The sequence below is a fragment of the Ambystoma mexicanum genome, chromosome 1q (assembly GCF_040938575.1).
Source record: "Ambystoma mexicanum isolate Mex_15411 chromosome 1q, UKY_AmexF1_1, whole genome shotgun sequence".
Lineage (NCBI taxonomy): Eukaryota > Metazoa > Chordata > Amphibia > Caudata > Ambystomatidae > Ambystoma > Ambystoma mexicanum.
Window position 1 is genome coordinate 475,117,388 of NC_090922.1, and position 27,534 is coordinate 475,144,921.

The window sequence follows — 27,534 nt, forward strand, 5'->3', positions numbered from 1 at the left end:
GCCTTCCCCGCATGTCACAATTTTCTTTGTTCCCCACAGGCCCCGTTCTTCCTTGAACCTAAGCCTCTGTTACCTGCACCCCATCTCCTGGCCTGACTCACCTGTGGTACACCGACATCTGCCCCCTCAATGGCTATGTCTCGATACACCTGCTGCATGGACATAGAAACCTGACCTACAGGGAAGGACCCAGTTTGGATTAGCTGCATGCATTGGAATCCCAGGCGAGCCAATGGTCTGGGGTGAAAGGGGTATATGCTAGTGGTGGAGGAATTGCAGGTCGTGCAGAGGGAGCTCTGCAAGGTTCTGCAGTGGTTAGTGTGGTGAGCGGGGTAAAAGCAGGCAATGGCCGCAGTGTGCTATGTAGGTAGTGCAATGTGACAGAGGTTAAAAAGGTGTGTGGGTTATTTGGGGAAAGAGAAGTAATTCATGAGGCGCTTCAAGAGTCCTGTGTCTGTGGTTGATGTGCTGGACTAATCGAGTTGGTTTTTTGTCTGCAACAGGGTGAAAATGGGGAGGTCCTATGTTGCTGGTATCAATAAGGACAGTAAGCAGCTCACTGTTCTTTGGTTCAGTTTTATGATCATTGGTGTGTGATGCTAATTTTGGGGGGATTCCCGAGTCCTGTTTTTATGGATGATGACTATACAGACCTGCAAGAAATAGATTTTTCATAAGGTGTCCTCTTAAAAAGACAATTGTAAGGCTCATGATAAAATCACATCTCATGCTAATGTCTGAATATTTTGATGAACTTGTGTTATGAACCACTCAAGATACAGTTATATTACTTATGCTATACACAGAAATGGGTCCATGCTTCTGCTGAAGAGTTGCCATGTTTCTGTGTCCCTGCTCATCAGGGTTTTTGCTCCATTGAGCTGGACATTGCTTCTCCCTTTATTTGGAGATCTGGTTGACCTTGTAAATGGGCGTGAATTTCCATTCCATATTGAGGCAGGTTAATAACCCTTCGGAAGATCCCTTAAACATGTGAAGCCTGCATCTTCCTCATTTGCTCTCCACTGTCCCTCCATTGCGTTACATCTTCGTTGGCTGAATGAGCTAAGCTTTGTGACATGTTTGGGTCCATGCAAATGTGTCCATACGCTACATATCACCTTCACATATTATCATGGTCCTAGGCATGACTGTTGATCTTTCCATGCTGATCACTGATCCCCAGAGACTTTGGAAGATTCACAATTCCTTATGTGCTACCTGGGGACCTTGGGTTGCAGAGGCCAGAGGTTGCATCATGTTCCCCATTTTTCCCTTGACAATGCCTAGTTGGCTGGTGACCGTTCCACCATTGGCCGTGAGCGTGCCTACTGGACTCCCCTCTAGGATCCAGTTGTCAGGTCCTACATCCAGATATTAACCTTGTGGGTGAATGTGTGCAGCTCATACGTGCCCATGTATGCTCATATCCCGCTTGTCTAGGATTCGAGAGGCAGATGAGCCCCGGACCAATTCTCTCCAAAATGACACTTTTGTCTGCAAGTGAGAATGATTTCTCATTCTGGGACTATCCCTTCTGGAAAGGCCTGCATAGTTAGAATGTGAGTACACAAATGTTTGCAAAGATGTAAGCCTGAAAAAGGGGCTTGCGTCCCTTACCCTATCCCTAATCTTTCTAAATATGAGGAGGGGGTGTCAGTTACTTGCGTGCAAAAAAAACCTGACCTGAAGTCAAGGTGCAGACATTTGTGGAAGAACTTGCAACACCCCTTCAAGCCCTGGTGGGCACCTCTGGAAGAAGTTGCAAGCCTGTCTGGACTTCCCTATCTGTAAAAAAAGAAAAGAAAAGCAGCCCAGGAAGTATTTATCTGTTTTAGAGGGTGCGCAGTGAACAGCTTTGTCTGTGCAATCATGTGATTCTAATCGGGAAGGTGCCACAAAAACCTGAGGACTTTATTTAATTCCCTTATCGAGGTCCAAGAGTTTGATCAGGTCATTTATACGTTAGTTGATGATCCTCTGTTAAGGAGGCCCAGCCTGACACGATCACCCCTGGCCCCCTAAGCAGGGCGTGTCGTCATTGTCACATGGGCATAGGCAACAGCATAGAGACTGTTGCAGGTGATCCCAACAAATGCCACGTTGACCTCCAACAAGGTGAGCAATTTGCTGATGTCACAAGAGTCAACGCCCAAATTGCAGAGCTTGTTGTGTGCTGTGGTTTTATAGTCATTAATAATTCTGGGATGAGCAGGTGACCTTGGTTAAGACTCCAAAGGACGTCACCGGTGTTTAAAATGGTCAGGTACTTTCACGCGGCATCCCATGTTTTGTCGAAGAATATCAATCTGTGGAACCCACGCTTTAACAGAGTCATACAATCACAAGCAACATCACCTAAGCCACACAATGTTACATCCATTGTCACCGATTGCACGACTTTACAATCCAGTAATATTTTTAGTGTTTTAGTACTATACAAAAGCAACACATGAAGACACTGTGCACGAGCGATACAGACAAGATACAGATAACAAAGCGAGACTAAATGAGGAAATAAAAATGACCCCAGTTTCTGACATGAAGTTCTGTAAAGTTAAGCCACATGCTATGATTTTGCCGGCCTTCCTACAGACACCGCTGAATGACACTAGGGCTAAGCACTTCACCCAGCCCCCCCACGATGCGTGTGCCAGAGATTCAGGCCATCTAACCATACAACACTGTTCAAGGCACGCCTGACTCGTGCCATTAGGAGACGGTGGCCTCTGGTGAATTCACTTGGCTGAAATATCTCTCGCCAAAGTCATTCCCTCTTGAACAGAACCAAACCTATGACCCAGTGATCACCTTGCACTACCACATGACCAACAAGGGCCCACTCCTTTTGGTCCTAGCTTTTAGGTGACCATTTAATTCTGAATAATATGCTCTGCATCACATATCTTAGGCTCAGGTCTCCTTTACTCCCCTTTGATCGGGCTGCATGCCTCTTCCTGTTGACTTTCTCACAGGGAGTACTCCAGTTCTGCCACTGTCTCCCTTTGATACCTTTGAAGGTCTCTGGCAATTTATGCAGGGTTATTAATATGTAAATATAGGGTGGATATCGAAGGCTTGGTCGATTGCAGCCCTATTAGAAGGGAGAGACTCTGCCATGTTCCCGAGATCCATAAATTAGTGACTGAAATGAGGATAGTGTCCAACAAGGGACACCTGGTTTAATCATGGCTAGCAATCTTATATTTGAACAAGTCAAAGCCGAACAGAGAACCTCCAGATCAGTGGTCGAAGTGAGCGGGTACGGTGCTCCTCTACTTTTTTAAATTACGTTTTACAGCTCCTATACTTTTATTTTAAAAAGAAACCATTCCGGAATGGTTTCGTTTTAAAATAAAAGTGTAAGAAGTTGAAACTAGCACTTTCAATGCACTGCACTGAACATTCCCTTAAATAGCAGGCGCCACAGCTCTCAACCATTTGTCTTGCAAAGGCGGGTGAAATCACCCGATTTTGTTTTTGGCGGGTGAGAGGCCCATTGGAATGAATGGGCGTGCAGGAGGCTTGGCGGGTGAGTCAGCCCTTTACAAGGCGGGTGACACCCGCCAAAAGCGTGTGAGTTGAGAGCTATGGCAGACGCTTGTTTTGGGGGGTGATGAAGGGGTTCGTGCGCAGTGGGTGCTGGCCAGCAGGGAACTTCGTTCCACTACTTCTTTTCATACCCTTCGACCACTGCTCCGGACCAGACGTCGTTGGTTATGAAAATACCAATAACTGCCCTTTTCTCAAAGTGCGAGTACTGCCGTCACTCAGAAGGCGTTCCATTGCTTTTAATAATAGGTGCAGACCTGAGAGGTCTCAGTAGAAGTCTGACACGCTCCTGCACCAGCAAGGTTATCCCTTTGAAAGTACGCAACGTGCACAATGGTAAGGCTCCCTGCTGCAGGTTCCAGAGAGGTCTGCGTGGGTTGCGTCAGTTCACTGGCTGCATAGAGGAGAAGCCTGCAAAGCGGTTGGGCGCGTGCCACGTGACTCAGACGGCACGTGGGTCTGCAGCTGCGGGTAGGCTGTTTACCTTTCAATGTCAGGCTGCGTATTTTTTCACACCAAATCCGATTGCTTTGCCGCTGAAAGTTGCTGAAGTACGGACTCTTGGTGAGTACGCGCCACATTACTGAGCAATTCAACCGAGCTCCCTTTCCTGTTCTCTACTAGGCACAAAGCCCTTCAGCCAGGTTTTCATGATTCACTAATATGTAGAGTAAAGTGGCATATCTGTATTACAAGCAGTGTTAAATCACCGTCAAATCTACAAACATAAACACATGTTAATGTGCTGTCACTCCATTCCAATACACACTTCTGGTGTAAAAGCAGAATTAACAAGCTAGGCAGTTTCGCCACAGTGGTGATTTCAAGACGTCAAGTGCTGCTAATCTAGAATTTTATGGAAGGAATTCAATAGTAGAATGGTGTTGTTCTGATGTGGCACTCAGTAATGGATGATGAGCTGAGACATAGAGCTTAAAATCTTCATTGTTCTTGGTCGGTAGAATACACCAGCCCTGATCGCTGATAAATACATTCTGTCCTGGAATCTGAACATTAACACACCTCATTAAAATAAAAAACTCCAAAATTGTAATCCCCATGTATTTTCCACGGTTCCAAATCTTTACTCTGCATGCAGTTACTGTGTGGGTCTATCCCGCGCAGTAAATGCATCGATGACCAGTCCAACCCGACCCTCTCCGTGGATGTCAAATCCCTGCCGTCCAGCCATGTCCAATATTGTGTACGCCTTCTGCCCCCATGGCTGAATGGCCATCCGTGGCAGGCTTCTGCCTTCTGTGAAGATTGCCTTGCAACAATGCCCACCAAAGTCTTCTGCCCTGTTTCCCGGTCCATTCAGTTTCACATCCATGCAGAATCACCGTGTGAGTAAAACTTCCAACATCTGTTTGATCACTGTTAGGAACTGCCACACATATAAGTGTCATTTACACCTTTCAAATTGCATTTTTGGTTGCCTCGGACCCTGTGTTTTTTTGGTTGAATGTTTTGTCACCTTGGGCGTTCTATTTTTGTTTTTTATTGCATGCTTGCTGCCTCAGAGCCTATTTTTTTGTAAGCATTTTTGGTTGCCTAATATCTTGCCTTTTTTAAAATTGCATTTCTGATCACCTAGGATCCTGTGTTCGTTTAAGACCACGCTTTTTTTCTAAGTTGCATTTTTGCTCACCTGGGACTCTGTGGTCCCCTGCACTGCAGCCTCCCCAGTTGCCACCTACCTACCATACCTCTGTCAATCCTGCTCCTTCTTCTTTCCCTCTCTCTCTCTCTCTCCCATGGCCTCCTCCCACTCCCCATCTCTTACTGACAATCCACCTTGGGGGTCAGCACAAGGTGGGCGGAGTGGTAAAAATCTGTCAGTAATTCTATTTCCACCACATTACCGCTGTGCCCAACTATGAGTTGGGCGGTAAGTTGTAGATTTACCTCCAGCTTTGAGCTTCAGGCAAATCTTGCCACTTTCCACCCATTTTCGGTGATATTACCGCAGCTCCATTAGTGCCAGGCTAATAACGCCCAGAAGGCCCCATTGGGTCCAATGTACCCAATATGAATGGGGACTTACTGCCCCCGTGCGCAACTCGAAATATGGCGCTAATAGCGCCGGACCGAGTTGCGGTAATGTAATTTGCATTAGGTGGTGTCCCGGTGGATTTACTGCTGGGATACCGCCCACTTGTGATAGAAACCCTTATCCCCAACCTCTGTTTCCCCATCCCCTATCCCCCATTCTTTGCTTTCTTTCTAAATGCACTAAGGCTGCTCGTCTCTCCTATATCCCACCCACTACAACTTAATCTATACTATCGACCTCGCTCCATGTGCAACATGAACTACCTCCTTTACCTCTGCGACCCCCCCACTGACCTCCCACTTGGTCTCTGGAATGCCAAATCTCTCTGAAGAAATCCTCCTTTCTCACTTATTATCATCTCCTCAAACTCTCTGTGATAGTTATCACCGAAACCAGGACTTCCCCTCCCGACGCTGCCACTCTGGCAGCCCTTCACACCAATTTCAAATCTTCTGTCACTCCCCTGGTCTCTCCAAAAAGGTGGTTGTGTTGGTCTCATGATCAACCCAACCACAAATGACACTCGTTTGGCACACCTTCCGTTCTCTCTCTGGATTCACTCCATCCTCCTTTGAGTAAGCTCCTTGCTCCGGCCCCTCTTATTATCCTCATCGGCCGCCCACCGGGTACTCTCAGCCTCTTCTTCACTGATCTTCACCTCTACCTCAGAAATCTCTCAGATCATATTCCTGACACCCTAAGGAGTCGCCCCAAACTTTCCAAGGTGTCTTTGGTGCAGCAGTTCCACCCTGGCTCCACTCTCTCTGGCAACTCAACACTCAGCCAAGGAAACTCTCTCAACCTCATATTCATATCTTCCCCCTGCTCCCCTCTGCTCCCACAACTGTCGCCCCACCTGACCATTCTCTTATTCACTTCTCCTGCTTCTGGAAATGGTGCACGCGCAGGTGTTTTCATGGACTCTAAAGTGTATCATAACCAATCAGAAATGTCAGTGCTGGCAAGCGATAATTCATACCAATTTATGCGGGCATTTTTGAATAGTCATGGCGGCAATGTTTCAGGGTAAATTATGTTTCCTAGGCTAGCACTGGGTGTGCGCGTGTGTGTTTGTGTTTGCAACACTGCTGAGGCAAAATGTGATGATCTGCTAATAAATCCTTTTCAGGCCTCCTTTTAAGCAGCCATGCGTTGTTGAGTGGTTGAGGGCCTTACAGGGTGTGGGCGTGGTGTCTGAGTTAACTTCACTTTAGAGCGTTTTATTGAGTGATTTGTTTCTCATATACTTTTAGCATGGTGCTGAAACCATGAGAAGGGCAGCCACCATTCAAGTCCACGGAGTCCCATTTCAAGCTTTCCACAGACCCAATGAAAGAAACCTCTCTAGTGTTTGTGGCAACATTTTAAAAACGTCTTAGTTGTGTGTCAATTCGTTAAGTCCTTTTCAGGTTATGTGACAACAAAGGTTCTCTAGTGGAATCTGAGAGGGGTTTGGTAGTTTTGGGGACCCCTTACTTGTCGAGACCGAATGTATTTTTATATATTTATTTATTAAACATACTTGTATACCGCGCCAAATGCCCATGGGCCTCAGGGCGCGCACATACAACAGACAAACAGACAAGGCAACAACATCGGTTAGTCTGGAAAGCGGTCAGTCTATGGGCGCGTAGACAACAGGCTGAGCAGTTTAGTCAGGTGGTATATTTATTTAGACATTTTGTTGCGTTTAGTCCTTGTGTACCTTAGATTGGGTCTTAAGCCACTGCAGAAGAAAGGAGAAAGACAGAGAGCAACACACACGAGCACCATGGAAAAGAAAAATCGGAAGCAAGGATCCATTAGACCGAAAACAGTTGCATTTCTTGGTTCATGTTGTGACCGTGTGACCAGTGACAACATCCATACAGACTATGCTTTGCGTAACTTAATTTCTCTTTTTTCCGCACACTTAAAAATGGTGATATGTTGTGTGCCAAAGAAACAAATTCAAGGCATGTCCCTACCAAATGGCATATGCAGGAAGCCACCATCTTCCGCTCCTAAAGAAACCCAAACACAACCCAACCAAAATGTCAACGCCACCCCCACCCAGATTGTGTTTACTCACTTTGGATAAGGTCCTCAAAAGGGTGCCTACTCGACAACTACAATGTTTTACAGAAAAAGAAGGCCCATTCCATCAGAAACAGCACGGCACCATCGCATCTGGAGCACCTAAACTACTTTGATTGGCAAAAAGGCAGAGTTACATTAAACCACAGATTTGTACCAACAATCCGTTCCGATGCTATGGGTCCGACGCCGGCATATATTACCATTGACCATAAAATCCTGTCTGATTGCCTATGCCGTAGAATGGCCCCAGGGTTACTGGGCATCAATGGGTGGAGTCATTACCAATCTCCCCAAGGGAGACTAGTACAGTTTCACTCAACACCCAATGCACTTTTGGGTATTGTTCCCCTTGAATCGGCCCTTTACCCCTGGCGGCTTTCTTCCCCTAGCTATATGTACACCATATGCTGGATGTGATTTCTGGCTTCAGAACATCATTCCAACTCTGCAGTGATGACACTCAGCTATTCTTCAACCTTATAATAGCAATAGCAGTGGCTTTATCTCTTAATACCTACCAACTATTCATACCCGGATGCCCAACAATTGCTGCTGTTTGAATGGAGAGTGGCTGGACTGACTTGGCAACCCCCCCAAATTTGGTTGATGAAGCCAAAACACAGGATTTACACTCAAATGACATTCTACTTCCATTCCTTAAATCAAAAGCTGCCTGCTATGGCCTACACATTCCCCATTTATGAAAGACTATTCCCCACTTTACACAAACCACACAATGGAGGTGGTTCATGCCCTAATCTTATCCAAAGTTGACTACTCTAATGAAACAAACGCGCATAGCCATTGCCAAGACAACCACCAACTAAATACCACTGGTAATGATCGAAGCAACAGGACATACTTCTGCACCACATCAGGTCAGAATTAAAAACACTTTGATGGCTGCCTATTGAGCAAAGCATCAAACACAAGAGTCGAAATACCTCACAGACACCTTGTTACCCTGAAAGGTCTGCTCAGCCTCAGTAGAGAATCTTCAGCTCAATCTATCAAAGAATCCCCACACTGGATCCCACACTGGATGCAGACTCTTCACCCCAAAAGGACCCCATCTTTGGGACACCCTGACACCTGACCTGAAGAACCTTAAAGACCCTGTGAAATGTAGGAAACAGCTGAACCGGAAAACTACTTGAGCACACCCGCTGCTGACTAATTTTCCATATTGTGGCTTGAACTAAGACACTAAAGGCCTGGTCCACAGAAGTGTTTTAAAATGGCCCAACCCCATTGGAAAACACTCACTGAATCAGGCCATAAGGGCGTAGTTCCGTGTTTGGCGGTACTTCGTCAGGAAACACTGCCAAACGGTAATAGCATTACTGCATGTGGTAAGCACGCAGTAACTTTATGGGACTGGATGATTCTAAGTCATGCAGACCCTTAAGTTAGTCCTCATTTCGGGGTTCCGTAGGATATCCTGACTTTTTTATGATCACATGCTGTAATTACTGCATCTGGTAATTACCATATTCAGTAATGCCTGTGTGTGTCAGTAACTACCAAAGGCGTAGCCAGGATTGTCTAATAAGTGGGTCCCAAAGCTAATGTAGTTGAGCCCAAAATCTGTAAATGCCCACCCAGCGCTGCTGAGAGGGCATTTGATGATTTTGGGTGGGCCTTGCCCGTTCACGCCCTACCCTGTCTATGCCTCTGGTAACTACTGGTGCACAAAAGCAGTCTGAAGTCTGAAACTCAGGATTTGGTGAGGTGGGACTCCGGCATTCCAAAACACTGTATGTTTTACCACTACCGCCAAACTCCTAATCGGGCCCTAAGTGTTCTGTACACTTTCACAAGGCACAATAGCACTTAGGCTGCATTTGAATGTTCATTTTTAGGAATCTAGATGGTGAATGAAATTGTAATTTACCCAACCATCCCCCTATTTTCTTCTCTTTTGTCTGCTTCTGTGCCCCCCTCTCCTCGTACCCTGACCTTCTCCCTATTGCTATTGCTCTCCCATCCTCGCCCTTTGCCTGGCGCATTAAAGAGAGCTATTCTGCATATTGGCACTGTACAAATCAAGAATGAAGGAACACTACAAATATAAAATATGTCTTCAAGAGTTCCCTGGTGCTCTCATTATGTGCTGCGTCCGCTGCGCCGCTTGCGGGGGCGGTAAGGGCAGTGTGGGGTGTGAGTTTGGTCATTTGCTTGTCTTTTGGTCTAGAATCATGAGGCATTTTCATTACTTTTGTCAAACATCCTGAAGTCCCCAGTGAATTATCTTCACAGTATCAGATATGACACCTGGAGGAGGTTGATGGAGTTCTATGCAGGGGGACGGGGGGGGGCAACATGGCTATGATTCCTTGCTCCTTCTGTCCAGAGTACATGATACGACATAACATGACATGACACCACAATAAATGGAACTTGGACTTATAGATATTGACCTACCATGCAAGTACCACCTCTGAACATGGCCTATTATATTACATAAGTGTTTGTAATCTAATCATTCGCCCATATGGCAGTGTTAGTATCATTTTCCTTCCAGCCTTTCTGTATGGTATCCATCATCTCTATTGTTCTGTGGCCCTACAGTGCCCTTTCTGGGTCCCAATATTACCCAATATTACCCACAGTGATATAATCCCTGCTATGTCAGCGTATGACACCTTCCATTTCAAGGTTACTCATTATGTGGCCCTCCAAATGTTGCACCGGCATGGATGTTTGCCTGGTTCTTTTCCGATGACACCGATTTTTTTAATAAACTGAAGTGAATGGCTTTTAAACTGGGTGCTTTCTTAAGGGTGCGAGTTCCGTGAACCTTTGAAGGATAAAAGAGCCAGGGCGCCCTTATGAGCGTGCTAACACGTAATCAAATTCACATGTGATAGTTCAATCATTGTGATCTGTGGTGCCTTTGTCTCTTCCAGTGAGCGGCCTGCAGTGCATCGCCTGCCAAGGAGATACTGAGTGTGATCCTTCGCCAATTACCTGCCAAGGGGCCGAAGCCTCCTGCCAAACGTCTGTCCTCAGCGTCTCCAACAGTGAGTAGCTCCTTACTGTCCACTAGATGCTGGGGAGTGGAGGGGGGGTGGGGGGCTCTGCCATCCCTGTGGCCCCGGCACACCCCACTGGTAGTATTTATGAGTAGGGCGGGGGTGAGTGGCATATGCCATTCCTGAAGAGTGTGACAGCTGCACAAATTAATCAGTCTGATATCATGAGCAGCGGAGCGATGTTGTGCTAAGGGCTGGTACAGATTGGATTGTAAAAACGGATCTCTTAACTTTCAAAAATTCAAGTCTCTATCACTGTTAGTTCCAAAAGTCAAAGTTCTAAAGGCCTAAATGATTTTAAATTAATTTGGTCTAAAATGTTAAACGGATGATATGCTATCATGGAAATTGTAAGAGTACTATTTTGTTCTTTAAAATCAATTAACAGTGATATTCTGCACCTAAAATAATACACAGTGGTATTATGTTGTGCCTGATATTTTCATAAAGGCAATGCTTTGCACCAAAAACCTCATACTGTAATATTTGGTGGCTAAAACCTGTGAGTGGTAATGTGATGCATTTTAAAACATCCCGATGGGGATGCATTTCATACCAAGTTTGGCACCTAAACCTCCCTTGTATTCTGCCCTTCCATCCCACAGCCCATCCCCTGATCAGTCCATCTGCCCATTTGCTTTTGTCTCCTAAATGCTTAACTCTAAGGGCCAGATTCATGGAAATGTGCGCAGAAATCCTGCAAGATCCGCACAGAGAGAAAAGGACACTGCACGAGGCTGCGCGCAGAATAAAACAAGCGTGCCACGCTTAATCATGGAATTCACCGCGCGAAGTAACCGTATTTCCAAATCGTGCCCGGAACGCCCCAACACGCCCAGAGCCAAAGCATAAACAACCAGAACAGCCCCCTTTGCGTGCTTCCCCTGGTGCGAACACACACGCCCTTCAAACAATGCATGGGGGTCACCTGCACTTAGGCCTGCATCTCTGCGCAGGGTGCCCCGTAACTGTTGCCGGCACTCCGACAACATGTGTATGAAAAATCATAACTCAGTAGAAACTCTGAAAATCTGCGTGTGAACCTCTGTGAACCGTTCGTGCACCACGCTACAGTGCGCATGCTCACCCCTAACCTGCATCAGAACCCTGGTTGTGTACACGCACCCCTATATCCGATATGCAAACCCACCTACATGCTGAGCTTCCTAAGCACATGAGTACTTACGCCTGACTTTGGCTTAGAGATCAAAGGATTTCCATGGCCAGTAATAAGCAAAGAGGCTGCCCAGGTGGTTCCATGAATATGTGGCATGTTGCGCAATTGTGGTTGTGTGTGGGATTGCCTGCATGTTCTTCCCCATTTTGTGTTCCGCCCCTTTCCCAGCCCTATGCGCAAGCCACACCATGCTCTGCATATTGTATCGTGCAATGCGCTCGACGGCTTGCAGAGACGAGCCGAGCTTGCACGACCTCCACGCAAATCCAGGAAAAGTCTCACACGGTCGATTCCATGAATTGACAAATTGGGATTTGCACGCAGAATGGCTTGCACATCCTCGATTTTGCATGCAAATAATTCTACGAATCGGCCCCTTAGTGTGGGCCCCTTACTGTGGGCTAGCTATATATTCAAGAGGCAAGTCGTGCCTGGCTTAACATATATCAACATCTATTCTAAGGGTGGCTCCATCAAACTACCAAATACCAAAATCAATTTGGATATTAAAAATCATGAATAAATATGGAAAAACGTCCCTGTTAAAATAAGTTATATCTAATGCTTTCTCCTCCATTTTCATTGCGGATATGGTGGCAACTGGGCCAGATTTTACTGTCCGACAGTCAGCGAGCCCAGTCCTGTCTCCTAGAACCAACTCAGAAGCAGTGCAATGAAAGAAGCCCACCCCAGCACAGCAGGGACTAGACCCACATTCTGGCGGGGTGGCTCATTGTGGTCAACGCCTCGCTTTCATTTTAAAAGTCTGCCCATAGGCGGGGCACTTGCTTTACATGTTAAAATCGTGCACTTTCCACGAACATCTGACAAAAGTCTTACCAGAATAAGAGCTCCAGGCTCTCAGTCGTATAACAGTTTTATGTTACCTCTGTGTTTGTCCTGCACCTCATCTGCACTGCGTCTGTCCAGCCAAATTGCATCTAATTCTGATGGACTGATGTGCAATGTGAAGATGAGAAAGGGCGATTAAGGTGCACTTTGCCCGTTTTTGAACCCTCATGTGTTTTGCATCGACGAGGCTGTGCAACGCAATCACATGTGCAGTGGCAGGTGCTGGTGACCATGAAGGAGATTGTGGTTCTACTCCCAAGAGGCCGAGGAAAGTAAAATGTATATGAGTCCTTGTTTCTTTTCTTCACTCTAATTCGGCTACCTAATTAATCATAACACCTTAATGGCTTCCAAGGGCCTTTATCTACCCTTGGAAGCCATTATGTACTTACTGATAAAGGCAGACCAGCAGTGTGCTCCCCAGTCTGTGCTGCTCCGGTGCTGCGGCATCTCCCTGCTTCCTGCTTCCACACACCCTCTTTGTCTTGTCTTTCCCCCATTCTCCATCACACAAATTACTTAATTGAAAAAACATAGGCACTTACCTTAATGCTGGATCCGCATATTTTCTGCACTCATTGGCCGCCATTGAAATGGAAAAGTGTCTCTATTTGTCACTTCTTTCCCACTTTACCTGCTGGCCATTTTGGAATGGGAAATCTATGAAGGAACGCTCACTTGTGAGTTTTTAAAAAAAATAAAAGTAAATGGTTGTCCGTAGCTTCTGACTGCATGCTGTGGCTTCTTTCTAATAGCAATAATGCCCTCTGGGATGGGCTGTACCAGGTAGTAATAACCCACCGCCTTTGTTAAAAGCACTCACCTGCTTGGACCTATTAACTTGATTGGCTGAACATTGCCAGTGCAGCCAGTCATGAAAGGCATCATTGCCTAAACATATTTAAAAAAATGTGTACCCCAAATTACTTTAACCTCAAATTTATTTGTTTCATTCTAATGTTTTGAGCGTCCAAAGGCACTGTAGATATCAGAAACAATATTTGCAAGTTTTACTCTTTTTAATGGGGATTGACTAATGACCTTAAATAGACATTTCCCGTATTTATTCTCACATGGTGGAAAGATCTCGTTTTTTTTTTAAACAAATTAGAGGAACATTTGTTCCCACCGCTTCCTCTTTGTCGAAGCAACATAACTATTTCTGCTTCAGACAAAAGACAGCGCAATATGCGGTCTGTCAGGTGAACATCCGGAATGCATTTCACTTCCAGGTTCCTCTTTTCCTTTTTTTTTAAGTACAGAGTTACACAAAGGAATCAAAACATGTTGAAATGTGCTGCAGTGTGGTGTTTTTGAGTGGTAAATGCTTGGAAGACGAGTTTGAATTCACACTGGTGGACAGTCCCTTTGACCAGTGAACAAACAGGGGCTTGCTTTTGGATCCAGTTCCTGGCATGTCAGCACTTTGAACTCTATTGACCCAATATGGAGAACAACTATTGGCTCATCCAATAGGTTTTGGCTGTCATATATGCAGTGCACCCCCAAACGCCCAGAAAATATGCCCTAAAACACCATGGCATAGTCGCCATAGGGTGAGGAGTAGACAGTCGTTTTACCACAGACATTACACTGCAGGTGTTTTTAACTCTGCTTTTTTATCTATTATTTTGCTGCAAAATGCAGGGGTTGAGGGGTGTTTGGGTGAGCCACTATGCGATGGGGAGAGGGTGGGAACTGGATGTGGGGAGGGGGATGGAGGTCTCCCCCCCCCGCATTTTACACCACACAACTTGATATAAAATTACTGCAATGACATTTCTGCAGTAAAACACATAAAAACATAGTGCAAGAGCCCACATGAGCAGATGCACAAGCCTACGCCACGTGCATCCTCCAAAGGCCAAATATGCACGCTATAAAACTTCAAAATGGATACATTAATACATGTGTAGTCATGTACGGAATCCTTCAGTATGTGTGAGTCACAAAAGTGCCCCATTCTAGGTGAGTCAACTGTTGCTTTTTTGTCTTAGAGTATCTTCACAACTTCAAAATGAACTCAATGTTTATAGCTGGTTTTATTGTTGCTAAGTCTCTCACCAATCACCCACAGTTATTAAAAAGACAGAGCACAGCATACCAGAGCACTTCCATTAAGCATTCATACCGATTTGGCAGGCCAGATCTGGTGTTATCGACTATACATTGAAACAAAATACTTTAGAAAGATGGCCGCCACAGAGCTGAAAGTCAGGGCTCCACAAGGAGCCCCTCTTCCATTTCCATGGCGGCCAGTGCGGGCAACGGGAGGAGGCAGCTGCGGCAGCACCCACCGCCACTGCAGAAATCAGGTAGAAAGATGGCGGGTGGGGGAAACAGCCAGCAGGTGGCTCGGAAGGCAGGCTTCGATCAGTAGATTTAGCCCGTGTTCTGAGCAACCTGATTGGTTGGTCACCCATCCCGGGTGCTAATAAATGGTGACAGACAGCCATCTGGGCTGTTCACCCAGTGGAGAAAATATCAGATTGATTATACTTCCTGGTGTGGAAAATGAGGGGATCCAGTGTTTGGCCACAGCTCCCGGTGTGAAAGCTGATCGCGCTCCATGAATTGCCCATTAGGCACCGTGAGCCATGCATGATGTGCAAAGTAGCTATTAGCACATGCCACTGCACTGGGAGCGTAGAGCAGCTCGAGTGAGTGGCACCATTTTGTGACAGTCCGACAGTGAGCCATTGTTTTAAGGGACTGACAAATAAATTCACCAAGTCTGGCCCTGGACTATGACCATAATGCCATACTGAGTCATTACTAGAGCAGCGGGACACACCACAGGTGTCTTCCTGTTAGTCACTGTGTTTTTCTGAGCAGGGAATTCCGAAGCAGTGCTTGGAGGGGTAACACATAATACACCATTACACCAAATGTGTTCCAGTGGCCAATTCAAACCTTTTAGTGTATGTGTCTTTATGCAACGATCTGCTTCAAGTTTGCAACTGTTGGTTCAGAATGCCACCACTCATGGTGGGACTTATGAACTTGGCGTGGGACTAGTCAGCGACAGAGGTAGCATTGTGGTGTGATGCAGCCACAACGTGCCACTTTAAAGATCTCCTGGATACTAATTTTCCAGAGTGGCATTGCACCTGTGCCAGATGCTGAGAGAGAGTTATTACTCGGATTTGCTCTACTGCTGGCACAAGGCAAGCTAGTCCATGGCGCATCACCTGTGCACACTTCATGCAAGGTTGAACCTTTGTCTTCCATTCCATTGTCTTCCATTCATGGAGATCCAGTAAGCAACAAGGGTGAACCCCAAAGATGCTGGCAAAAATATTTCATCCTTCTTAAAAACCACAAAGAAGGACGACCTCACCCGCACTGAGCTCAAGGTGGAGTTAAGCGCACTCAAATCATACATGGCTCAGTGCAAAAACATAGTCCAGATCCAGTTGGACATTACAGACTTCAAGGGTGATCTGAATGGATTTTAATCCAGAGTGACAGTGCTTGAGGACTTGGTCGGAAGATGAGAAGATGAAGTGAGGAAAGCCAAAGAATTGAAAGCGGAGTTGCTCACACTAAAGAAACAAATTGAAAATATGGAAAATAAAAGCCGTAGGAATAACATTTGTCTATACAGAATACACAAAGAAAAAGTGCTCAGATATGGTGGAATTTTTCAACAAGTTGCTGTTGCATTTGTTAGTTTAACACATTAAATTCCATCTAGACATCCAACGAGCCCACAGATTGGAGAAAAGGAAGCCTTTGGTCCGAGCAGAGAAACCTAGAGGAATCATTGTGCATTTGCTCTGCTTTTAAGAAGGCCCGGGTAATCATGCAGGCCGCAAAACACCTGGCCCTTTTCAATGACATGGCTTATACCGTATTTCAGTCAGGACTTTGCTAATTCAGTGCCAGTGATGTGGAAGAACGTTCTGGGGATACGCCCAATTCTGCGCTAACACTTCCATGAATACTGAGTTACGAATGAGAATGGCACAGTCCCTCCTAAGGTGGTGTGGGCCTCCTAAAAGTCATTGCAGTGACTGCTTCTCATACCTTACAGAGCCCATGCAAGAAAGGCAAAGCATAAGGATCTGTTTACGAAGAAGCATTTGGTTAAGAACAGTTTGTAGCCTATGGTAACCCCTATGTCCTTGAACAATTGAGAAGAACCAAATTCGAGTTCAGAACATTTTTGACTTATAAGACCAGCGTGGTATTAGTCAATAGTATACATACATGACAATGAATAGATGGAAGAGCTATTCTCATGCTTCTTTGACCAGCTTTACACCTCAGAAAACCACAATATAACCTCCCTCATGTCCAAAGAATATGTCAGTCTAGATGAGCCTCTCTCTAGGAAGACGTAGGTCAGGCCAGACAGATTTGACACAAAATTCTCTGATTTGCTGGTCCAAAGAATGTGTATGTCTAGATGAGCCTCTCTCAGAAGAAGTAGGTCACGCCAGGCAGAATTGACACAAAATTCTCTGATTTGCTGGTCCCAAAACTACGGCACATTATCTTTACTCGTCTGGTGGTTTTGGCCATTTTTTTGAAGTCTCACTTACTGTTCCCAAAGACCTGAAAGAACCAATGTTCCCGCTTTATTATCTGTCTTGAAAGCCTCTTTTTTTCATAAATCAATATACTTTACCCAATTAAGCAAGAAAAAGGAACACTTCTCCTTATTGCCCACTGATCATGTGTGTTTTTCAGGATCTTGCTATTATTGTTTAAAATAATGTCTATCTGTTCACAATGTCTTAGAGTGATTCATAGCAGCCTCCAGTCTTCCTCAGATCGCTGCCATGCATGGCGAGGAGCGAGAGAAAGAGGGTGGTGGGGAATTGGGAGAAATAGGCTGGCGAGAAGGGTGGCAAAGTGTGTCACTCGCAGGGCGCGGCCTAGGGAGGCATGGACAGGGAGAGTGGTGCTGGTTCAGGGCACAGGGAGGTACAGAAACCACCACAGAACCTTTCTTTAGAGAGTTTCACCAGGTGTACAGATATCCTTATACGAGCATATGAATCTAGAAGCAAATATTTGGAAATGGTCCACTGGTCTTACACAGGGACATCGCACCTTCAGGTGAAAAACATCAGACAGTGGTTTCTAAATGCGACTCCTGGCAACCCCCAAATGACGCCCCTGCCCCCTCTCCTAGCGATCATTTGAACGTTGGATACTCCTCCACTTTCCTTGTACTGTCTTCAAGTGCCCTCACGGTCTGGCCCCCACGTATCTTTCCTCTTAGACTTCGCCGTCTCCTCTTCTATCAGATTCCTGCTTCCTCCTCTCTGTCCCGAAGCCACCCTGTGCTCAAGCCTTTTTCCGTTCTTTCGCTCTCCTTGCCCCTAAGCACGGAACTCAGTCCCCCTTACCATCAGCTCCCTCCACTCTCCATCTTTTCCCTTCTCACCTCCCACTTGACATTCTGTAGACTTCCACGACTCTGCCTAACTCGTTTGACTTGATTCTTATCACCACTCTTTTTGCCTGATTCATGAATTGTGCCATTATCTTGGCGAAAGGACTTTACAAATCAAATCAAATACAAATAGTAGATGATGTCACATTGTTCACCCTTCTTTGCTTAATATATTGCTCACATGCAGTAACTAAGTTTGAAATGCATGTTAATGAGTTGAGTGCACAATTATTTAGAATATAGTTCAGTGTGTCTTGTACCTATTACAGAGATCGGTGTTCATATGCCAGATCACGGCACCAAATCGCGGAAAGGCTGATTTATCCTTTCCTCGCTCTCATTATGATACACTTGAGTTTATTAACTTTTGTGATGGAAACACCTACCGTGTATCATCATGACCAGCACATATTATGACATAAAGTCTCCTTCGCCAATCAAGAACACCAGAAGGTAAGTAGTTTACATGTAGGTTTATTCTCTTAGTTATTAAGTAGAGAAGGCACTGGGACATCCATCTAGCCCAGCAGCTTAGGTCCAACTGGCACCAGTAGAACCCTGCACACCAAACATACATCAACATTCCACCAGAGTCCCAGTGACATCACCACACCAACACTCCACCTAGAATGTTAGTGACATCCCCACATTCACAACACTCATAGCCATAATCAATCACAGCACAGATTATGACACCGTGCTACAAAAGAACATACAGAACCAGAAAACACTAGTCATAACAATTAACATTGCATCAGTATGCTCCTGGTCTTGCGCTTGGTCCTCTAAATGAGGTTTGTAAAAACTGGTTAGTGAATGCCAACAGTGGTGTCGCTAGGGGGTAGGGGGTGCTGGGGGAGACCCAGGCCTCTCCTCTGAAATCATGGACCCCTCTTGTCCGCCCCACCTCAGCTGGGCTACTTTCTCTGCACTGTCTGCAGTGCTGTGACCGCCAGCACAGCACACACACAGGGCCGCAATCAATGCTGCCGCACATCAATGAAGAGCTGTCAAGTCACCCTACAGCCAATAGCAGCCCCTCCAATCAGAATGTAGCACACAAACCGCTAATTATGGGTCATTAGTGACTTAATGGTTTAGCGCCCACAAGAAAGGAATGTTTTGCAAGTAAGAACAGAAAAACATGGCCGGTTGGATGTGCAATCCACCCTTTCCAGACCAATAGAAGCTGTGTCAGTGCCCCCCTGCCACGTGCTGTGGTTACCACTAATGTGCCTAGACGGACACTGTAGGAAGTGAGGCTGACTGACATCTTCAAGGCCTCAAAGGAAACTGACGCAAAATGGTTATGTTACTGCACCAGACAGGCTACGATGCACATAAAGTGTTCTCATCGTTGGCGAACAATGCAGGCAGAAGATGATAATGTATCACTTTTTGCTGCACTCAATACATAGGTGCAGCACCGCAAGTAAAGCTCAGGCTATGAAAGATTTGTGAAGTGACGGGAGCAGCAGGCTGCAGGCAAATCACTAGAACCCTTGTACCTGCGCTGGAGGGAGCAAAATGAATGAACTAACTTAAGAGGTGGTGGTACAGATCATGCAAGGGCGTCTCTCAACGAAACGCAGGTGCCTCACACTCAGGGAATCAAGTGTGTGATGCTGGAAAACATCTTAAAGCAAAAAATCACATGTGCTGGTGATACACACACACGCAGACACGCATACACACAGACACACACACAAACACACACACACACAATGTCAAGGCAAGCAACCCCATAAAATATAGGCTTGACATTAACATAGACCATATTGGTGAGAAGCAAGCCAAGCAAAAGGCTGAGCAAGACAAAGACAAAACCTCCAAAATACGCGGGACATGTGGATGCTTCAGTAGAGCCCCCCCACACAACCCCAAACAACGTTCCAAGTCCAGTCATGGGTTAGGTTTGCTTGGCGTGTGGAAAGACAAGTCACTTTGCATGCGTGTGCTGATCCGCTGCCAGAGGGTACGCTAAAACGGTGTCCAGTCATTTGGTCGACTGAAAACTGGTCGAATGACATTTGGTCGACGCAATTTGGTCGAAAACCAAATGGTCGAATTTTTTTATTTATTTATATATTTATTTTTCGGGTTTTTTCGTTTTTTAAAAAAGGGTTTTTTAGAAAAAAAAGGGGGTTGGGGTGAAAATAAAAATAAATAAAAATTTGACCATTTGGTTTTCGACCAAATTGGTTCGACCATTTGTCTGGTCGACCAATTTTTTTCGACCAACTGTCTGGTAACCCGCTAAAACACAAGCCAAGAGAGCCCTACAACAAGAGTGTTGGAATGCATCAAAAGCAGCATCATCAGGTATATACCACAAGGATGACGCAGATCAGGACACAGATAGACACAGGTGAATCCATCAGCGTGTCAATGTTGTGGCTCAGTCTAGGTTCCAAAACCTAAAATTATGCCCAAAGCTGAGAAACCCTTCTGATATACAGCATGGTCCATAGGTGGTGTGTGCCAACGTGTTCGCAGCAAAGAGTGGTGGAGGCTCTCTGTTGAGCTTCAGCACAACAAAGACCCTCCAGCTGATTCATTTTTCGAACAGCAAATACGTGGGTGTGCTGGAAGACTATGAAAACATTCTCTGCACTCTTTGAGGGTGTTCTTTGCTTGTGAGGCAAGGAGATTTGCTTGTACCTCCACACAACTGTACAATTGGTGCTGCTGAGACAAAGATGCACTGCATTCCACATAAGTAAGAAGGTCATTAAAGAACTAGGAAAAACAAGAAAAGGACGACATCATTGAGTGCATACAAAGGCCAATGCCATGGGTCTCACCAGTTGTAATCACTAAAAAAGTCAAACAACCAGAACATGTGTGAATATGTGTCTACATGAGGCTTCCCAAATTAGCCATCGAGCGAGAACTCTTCAGAATATTTACCCTGGATGACATCACACCTGATCTCATTGGAGCTCCATGTTTATCAATATTGGACCTAAAGGCTGGATATCACCAGCTATCACTACTCCCTGGTTCCTGATACATTACCACCTTCTTAAAACACACAGGTCTGAGAAGAAAAAAAGAGACTCAGCTTCGGGGTGTCAGCGGTGGCTGAATCTTTCCAAAACACAATAAGTGAAATACTAATAGGGCTCCGAGCGGGGCATCAATGTAAACTATGATCAACTTCTGCTCACTGCCACTGAAAAACCCACATCACAAGCGATCACAAGCTATGCTGAGCCCCTCACTGGATATTTGAATGATGCTGCATTGGAAAAATGGTGGTTTCTACAAGAATAAACAAGAATGAATTCACCACATTGTCTCCACCAGAGACGTAGTTGCTGACACAAAGAAAGCCCAGGACATTGAATCAGCATTCGCACACACCAATGGGACAGAAGTGAGCAGCTTCTTGGCAATGGTGACATGCTGTGGCAGATTCATACTAAATCTGGCAACAGTAACCGACCAACTCAGAAAGCTCAGAGTGCTTTTCTTAAAGGGTCATGCAGATGGAAATGGACTGCGGCCCAAGTAAATGCCTCCCAACTCATCAAAAGGCCATGCCTGAAGAAACTGTGGTAGTCTACTCTGGCTATAGCAAAGACACAGAGTTAGTAGTTGATGGAAGCCCATGCAGGCTGTGTGTGGTCCTGCTGCAGAAAAATGCCACAGGTATGATCAGGCCCTTGCATATGCCAGTCGGACCTTCAGCTTAACCAACCAACACTTCTCGTACACCAAGAAGGACGCCATGCCATTCTGTGGGGTTATTGCCACTTCCACGTGCATTCATTCAGTGTGGTAACAGATCCCAAACCATTGGTATAACTATTGAAGGGAACAGCATAGTGATCTCCCCCAAAGATCAAGAAATTTGCTTGAGAGCTGCTGGAAAAGTGCTACAGAGTAGAATAGTCAACAATCTGGTGAACCTCTTGTCGAGACAGCCCCAAGCACCAACCAAGAAAGAGTTCAAGGAGGCTGAAAGGATCGAGGAACATCCAGACTCGTAGAAAGTGCTCCGGTGATTGCTCTATCTCTTGAGTGACATTTCAACAGGATGAATGCCTACAAGTGTCCCTACATGAACTCCAGACTGGATAATGGAAGTATGGGCTACCAAACCATGCCCACTGAATGCCAAAAGCAAAGACTGTAATACAAGTCCTAAAGAACATTAGACAAGAATTCCCAATAACTCGTGATAATAGACATGTGCTTTGTGCCACCACACAATGCTCCTTGCTCATGCTGGCCCTCAAAGAGTGGTCGAAACAAAGGAAGAAATATCTCCCTGGTATTGACAGGAAGTGGTGACAGGAAATTGCGCATCCTTAAAGAAGATTTCAGCAAAGTACCCTGCCAGACGATATGCGCGAGTTTCTGATAATTTCCAGAGGCAGACATCCCATGGCGATTATGAATGAGTACTCTCGATACCCGGATGTAGAGGTCGTGTCCTCCATAGCAGCATCAGAAGCACCTCCCAAGCTGAAGAAAGTGATATAGAATCATGGAATTCTAAAATAACTTAAAATGATTAATTACCTGCTACTTTACGTAAAACAACCAGGCTTCCCACACTGTCGAAGAGTCCAGACGTTATCCCATGCAAATGGTGAAATTCAGAGATTCATGCAAACCATCAAAAAGATACTGTAAATCGCTGTCCAGCAGTGAAGTGATCCTGAACTGGTAATCCACCAATTCTCGGGGCGCTCCCAGTCAATACAACAACGCTCTACAGCATCAATGGTATTTGGACATGTCAGTGCTACTGTACTGTCTCATCCTCGATAGAGGCTGGTCTGAACTCAGCTGGTAAAGGTAGCACGGAAGAGACAAGGAAGCAGTTGGAAGATCAGTACAGAGTGAGGGGCCAAACCCTACAACTTTCCGGTAGGAGACCTGGTTCTAATCAAGGACTGCCAAACAGGGGGTACATTTCACAAACCATTTAAGACGCAATTGATCCCTAGTGATCATTGCCAAAACGGGCACCAGTATAACAGCCTGGGGAGACAGTGGGAGTGTGATCTGTATCCTCTCTTGGTTTAAACAACAAAGGGCTTCTTGCACCACATCCCCCATTCCCTGCCACCGGGGAGCGACGTGGAAGATCTCATAAGCAGTGAAGGTCAAGATAAGCTAGACGACGCAAAGCCAGAAACTGCACCACTAGGAGAAACAAGTGCCATGAACATTGAGGCCCGCGGTGAGATCATGGCTCTAGGAGCAGCCGGCGGGGTCAGTCTGATGTACAACTTTTGTTGAGGCCCCGCCCTGCTTTGTGGAGCAAGGCCTATGCCTCTGGAGAAGCTGAAGACTCCAATGAGTGAGGCGACCCTGGACTAATGCTCTGTCTGCCTTGCATCAATCAATGGCACGTACGTGCACATGGGCAGTACTCTCCGAAATAACCATAAGCCTGAGGGGTGTTATTCATGTTGCAAATGTGAATCAGTAACATCACAGTGTGAAGGCTGAAATCGTGGAATTATATTAGCTAATATCTGCACAACCAAGCAAGGTGTGTGGCATCAAATACATGCCGGTATTTCATTACAGCACATACTTTGTCCTGAGTAGGGCGGTCTAGGTGAGTAAATTAATGTGTACACTAATTCTTACATTTTAACTTCTGTCTCCTCACTGTCTCGCTGCTTTATTTTGTGCATCTCTAATTGGCTTGATGGTCCTCTGAGATATGGAAATGTGTACATTTTTCAGCAGCCTGGTGCTTCTGACCGGCCATGTGTTGTGTCACGTGACTGGCTGTGTCCAGGCCCTACCTGCCTTTCAGATGTGCAGCCTGCCAGCAAACTTCTGTTTTCCAATAGGCCACACCAACATTTTATAAAGAGACTAACTTGACTGGCTGTGTGAGCAAACGCATTCTCATTTCTTGTCCCGTGTGCCCATCCACAGCTTTCCTCAGCACGCAGAACGTGAAAAAGGGATGCGCGCTCGAGCAAAAGCCGGACAAAGTGACGCAGATCACTCCCAGTTCGATGGTGAGCATGTCCCTGCAGGAGACCTACTGCGACAGCGACTCCTGCAATAACCAGAGCGACTTCGGTAAGCAGCATTGCTCACGGCCCTCCTGCGGTTATAAAAGGGGAACTGTGGAGGCCAGCCCGTGCCGTGGTGGCTCCCCTTCTTCGCACACGCTGATCCTGTACTGTAGTGCCACATCTCCACCCCAGGTGTCTCAAGCAGCATGAAGCTCGAGACGTGATTGCCTAACGCGGCCATAATGGGGGCCTTTGCTCCTAACTTTGTGTCACGAGTTAAGTCACCCCATCCACAGGGACAGTGCCTGCCTTAGGTCTGCCAGCGTCCCGGCGAGATTTTTCTGGGTGCGCACCGAAAAAAACGTCTCTCCCTGTCCTTCGCTGGGCGCTGCCCTTAAACACATAATACAAGAACAGCAGGGGGTTGAGTAGCTGTGTTTATTTGTGTGACAGGAGCAAACACAGCAACGGAGCCTGCGGCTGTTCTTGTAGTGTGTGTTTAAGGACCGTGTCAGGCGCGGGTGGCACCGCACCAATTGGAAATATAGGCAGGGGTGGACTGGCCTATTGGGAACTCTGGCCTCTTTTATGTGGTATTTCTAAATGCTCCCATAGGGACAGGGTTGCGCTTGCTGAAAATGTGTAACTTGGAGGCCACATTGAATATTATTTCAAAGGGTCTCTTTTGGTTCCCAGTTCACCCCTGAATATAGGTCACTTTGCCTCCAGCTAACTGTCATGTAAAGGGGGGCGAGGGGGAGGGTGCCCTTGTGCGGCCTCTGAGCGCACCTCGAGCTTGTACTGCTCAGAGACATAATACAAAAAACATTTCTGTCCTTCTCATTGCCTAACATTGGTCCGCCTTCCTTCATTTGGGTGCATTTTTATGGCGTGTTAATTGCCACTATCTTCAGGGATCAGAGATTAGAATGTGAGCATAGATTCTGCTAGAGAGGCGGACCCCGATATTCCATCAGAATCATCTGCCTGGAAGAATTGCCCCATTTTAGACTTCTAGGTTGCTAACTACTATTTTTCTTGTAGCAAAATGAAAGCTCACTTGGGCTATTTTGTTAAGTTGTATATGCTTGGGGATCAGGGGGGCTGGCGTGAGGTGATGACTGACTCCTCTCCAACCATATCATGCTTTCAGTAGCACCAGCCTATCGGGAAGTCTCCTGATTTCCCCATTGGCTGTCCACCTTGCACCACCATCACCTGGATTTGACACTGCGCCAGATGTGTCATGGACTGTGTTGCTTCTCTCTTTCAGAGCTGGCTCCTGCCGACCCTAATGACCTCCACTGCTACGGGAACATCTGCCATGATCACCACTGCACCAGCTCTACCATGGACAACCTGGCCTGCCGCGGCAACCAGACACAGTGCGCAGAGCTGACCATCTCAGGCCACATGGGTAAGAGCAGGGAGGTCAGGGCTGAGAGGTCTGGGTCCCCCACATCCCACGGCTAAGAAGAAGGGCCCTGGGACACCCTCACTTACCTTGCCGTTGGCTTGCATTTACTTTGTGGTACCTCCGCAGACTCATAAGAGTGTCAGAGTTCTCTTTCATCACGGGTCCAGGTTCCCCGGGGATGACAGATGAGTGACACCATTCACAAGATGCATGCTGGGGCTACGGCCTGGACTCCTCTGGGGATGCTTCATTCCTCCATACAGAAGGGGTGTTCCATTCCATTAGCCTTAGGTCATTTCCCTCACTTCTAACTTCACAGTGCATCCTTTATTTCGCCATTTGAGCCCATAAAGCACCACTAGCTGTGTTCAGTACACGCCCTTCGCGCATTTTGTAAACCCTGGTCCGCTCTCAAGCTCCAAGAAGCCATTAAGTTACGCAGTGAGTGCTGCCCAAATAAACAAGCCATATTTCCCAGCTGCGATGAGCATCTTCGACCTTGGTGGATGCCCTCGTTTCTACTCCCGGTCTGACTCTATGTTGTGGATTCACTCTCTGAGGACTGATCACGGAACCCCACACTCTCCCGAACCCTCCTCCCCGCAGAATGTGATATTGGCCCTACTCCTGGCCCAGAGCCAGATCTCAACATTCCGCCTCTGTAGTTTAAAGGTATCCCACAAATCTGATTACTTACTGAGAGGAATACCCATTAACCTGTTTATTTTATTTTTATTTTATTTATTTTATTTGTTACATGCCCAGACCCTCAGGTAGCACGGCGTGGGGTTACAAGACAGCTTAGAGATTGGTCATACATTGTTGCAGAGTATAAGTTGCAACACAGGTGGCGAGCTAGTACAACAAGATAGACAATATTTACAGTTTACAGATTTCACTGGCATGTTACACTTTCACGGCGGAATGTCCCTAATATTGGTTAAATAACCAGGTTTTTAGCAACTTCTTGTAGCGAGGGAAGGTAGATTCTTTTTTGATGTTAATGGTGAGGGTGTTCCAGTGTTTAGGGGCTATAACAGGGAAGCTGCTGCCCCCTGCTCTAGTCGTTTTTTTAACGAGGGGGTGCCAATAGGAGTTTGTCATTGGATCTTAGTGATATGGTGTATTCTTTTGGGTAAAGAGTATTGTTAAGGTAAATTGGGCCTTTTTTGGTCAGACATTTATGTGCAATGCAGAGTGTTTTAAAGATAATTCTTGCTTTGATGGGAAGCCAGTGAGCGTCCTTCCTTGTCTTGGAAATGTGGTCTGATTTTTTTATTCCTAAGGCTGCTCTTAGGACTTTATTTTGCAGAAGTTGCATTTTGGAGAGGTTGGTATTGGATGTTCCTAGTAGTAATACATTGCAGTAATCCAATTTCGATAGTACTAAGGCCCTGGCCAAGGTAAGGCAGTTTGCTGGTGTCAGAAATTGTCGGCAGAGAGCAATAAGTTTGGAAGTGTAGGCCGTTGAGGAAGCTAGCACGTTGATATGTTTAGTCATAGTAAGACTGGTGTCGAGGTAGACTCCTAATGTTTTCACTTGCTTCAGCACTGGAATACAGGTGCCATCGATATTAATAGCTGAGTAATCTAGGTAGAAAGCCGCTATTTTAGTTGGCGATCCTAAGATGAGGACTTCTGTCTTCTCATCATTGGCACAGAGACTATTTAGTGCCATCCAGTTTTGGATGATGACGTAAATTTTGTTGATGGTTGCGGTGTCCTGGTCATAATTACCTGTGAGTGGTATGAGGATCTGGGTGTCATCCGCAAAATTGGTGTAGAGGACACCCATGTCGTCTAATGCTGAGAAAAGGAGTTTGGTGTACGCATTGTACAGAGTGGGGGAGAGACATGATCCTTGGGGCACTCCTATGGGGACTGGGATGGGGTTGGCCGCTTCTTTGCCTATCGACATTCTGGATGTGCGATCAGTTAAGAAGGATTTCACCCATGCAGTGAC

General features: G+C 46.1%; 1 protein-coding gene across 1 annotated transcript in view; it reads left to right on the forward strand.

Annotated features, from left to right (window-relative positions):
- Positions 1–4,016: 4,016 nt before the first annotated feature.
- The window catches only part of LOC138529010 (serine-rich adhesin for platelets-like), a 39,832-nt gene continuing 16,314 nt past the window's right edge, over positions 4,017–27,534 (forward strand). The window contains exons 1-4 of the mRNA XM_069640808.1: positions 4,017–4,116; positions 10,597–10,710; positions 24,069–24,218; positions 25,428–25,571. Coding sequence (XP_069496909.1) covers positions 24,152–24,218; positions 25,428–25,571 — 211 coding nt within the window. The 5' untranslated portion in view covers positions 4,017–4,116; positions 10,597–10,710; positions 24,069–24,151. The remainder of the gene's footprint in view (positions 4,117–10,596; positions 10,711–24,068; positions 24,219–25,427; positions 25,572–27,534) is intronic.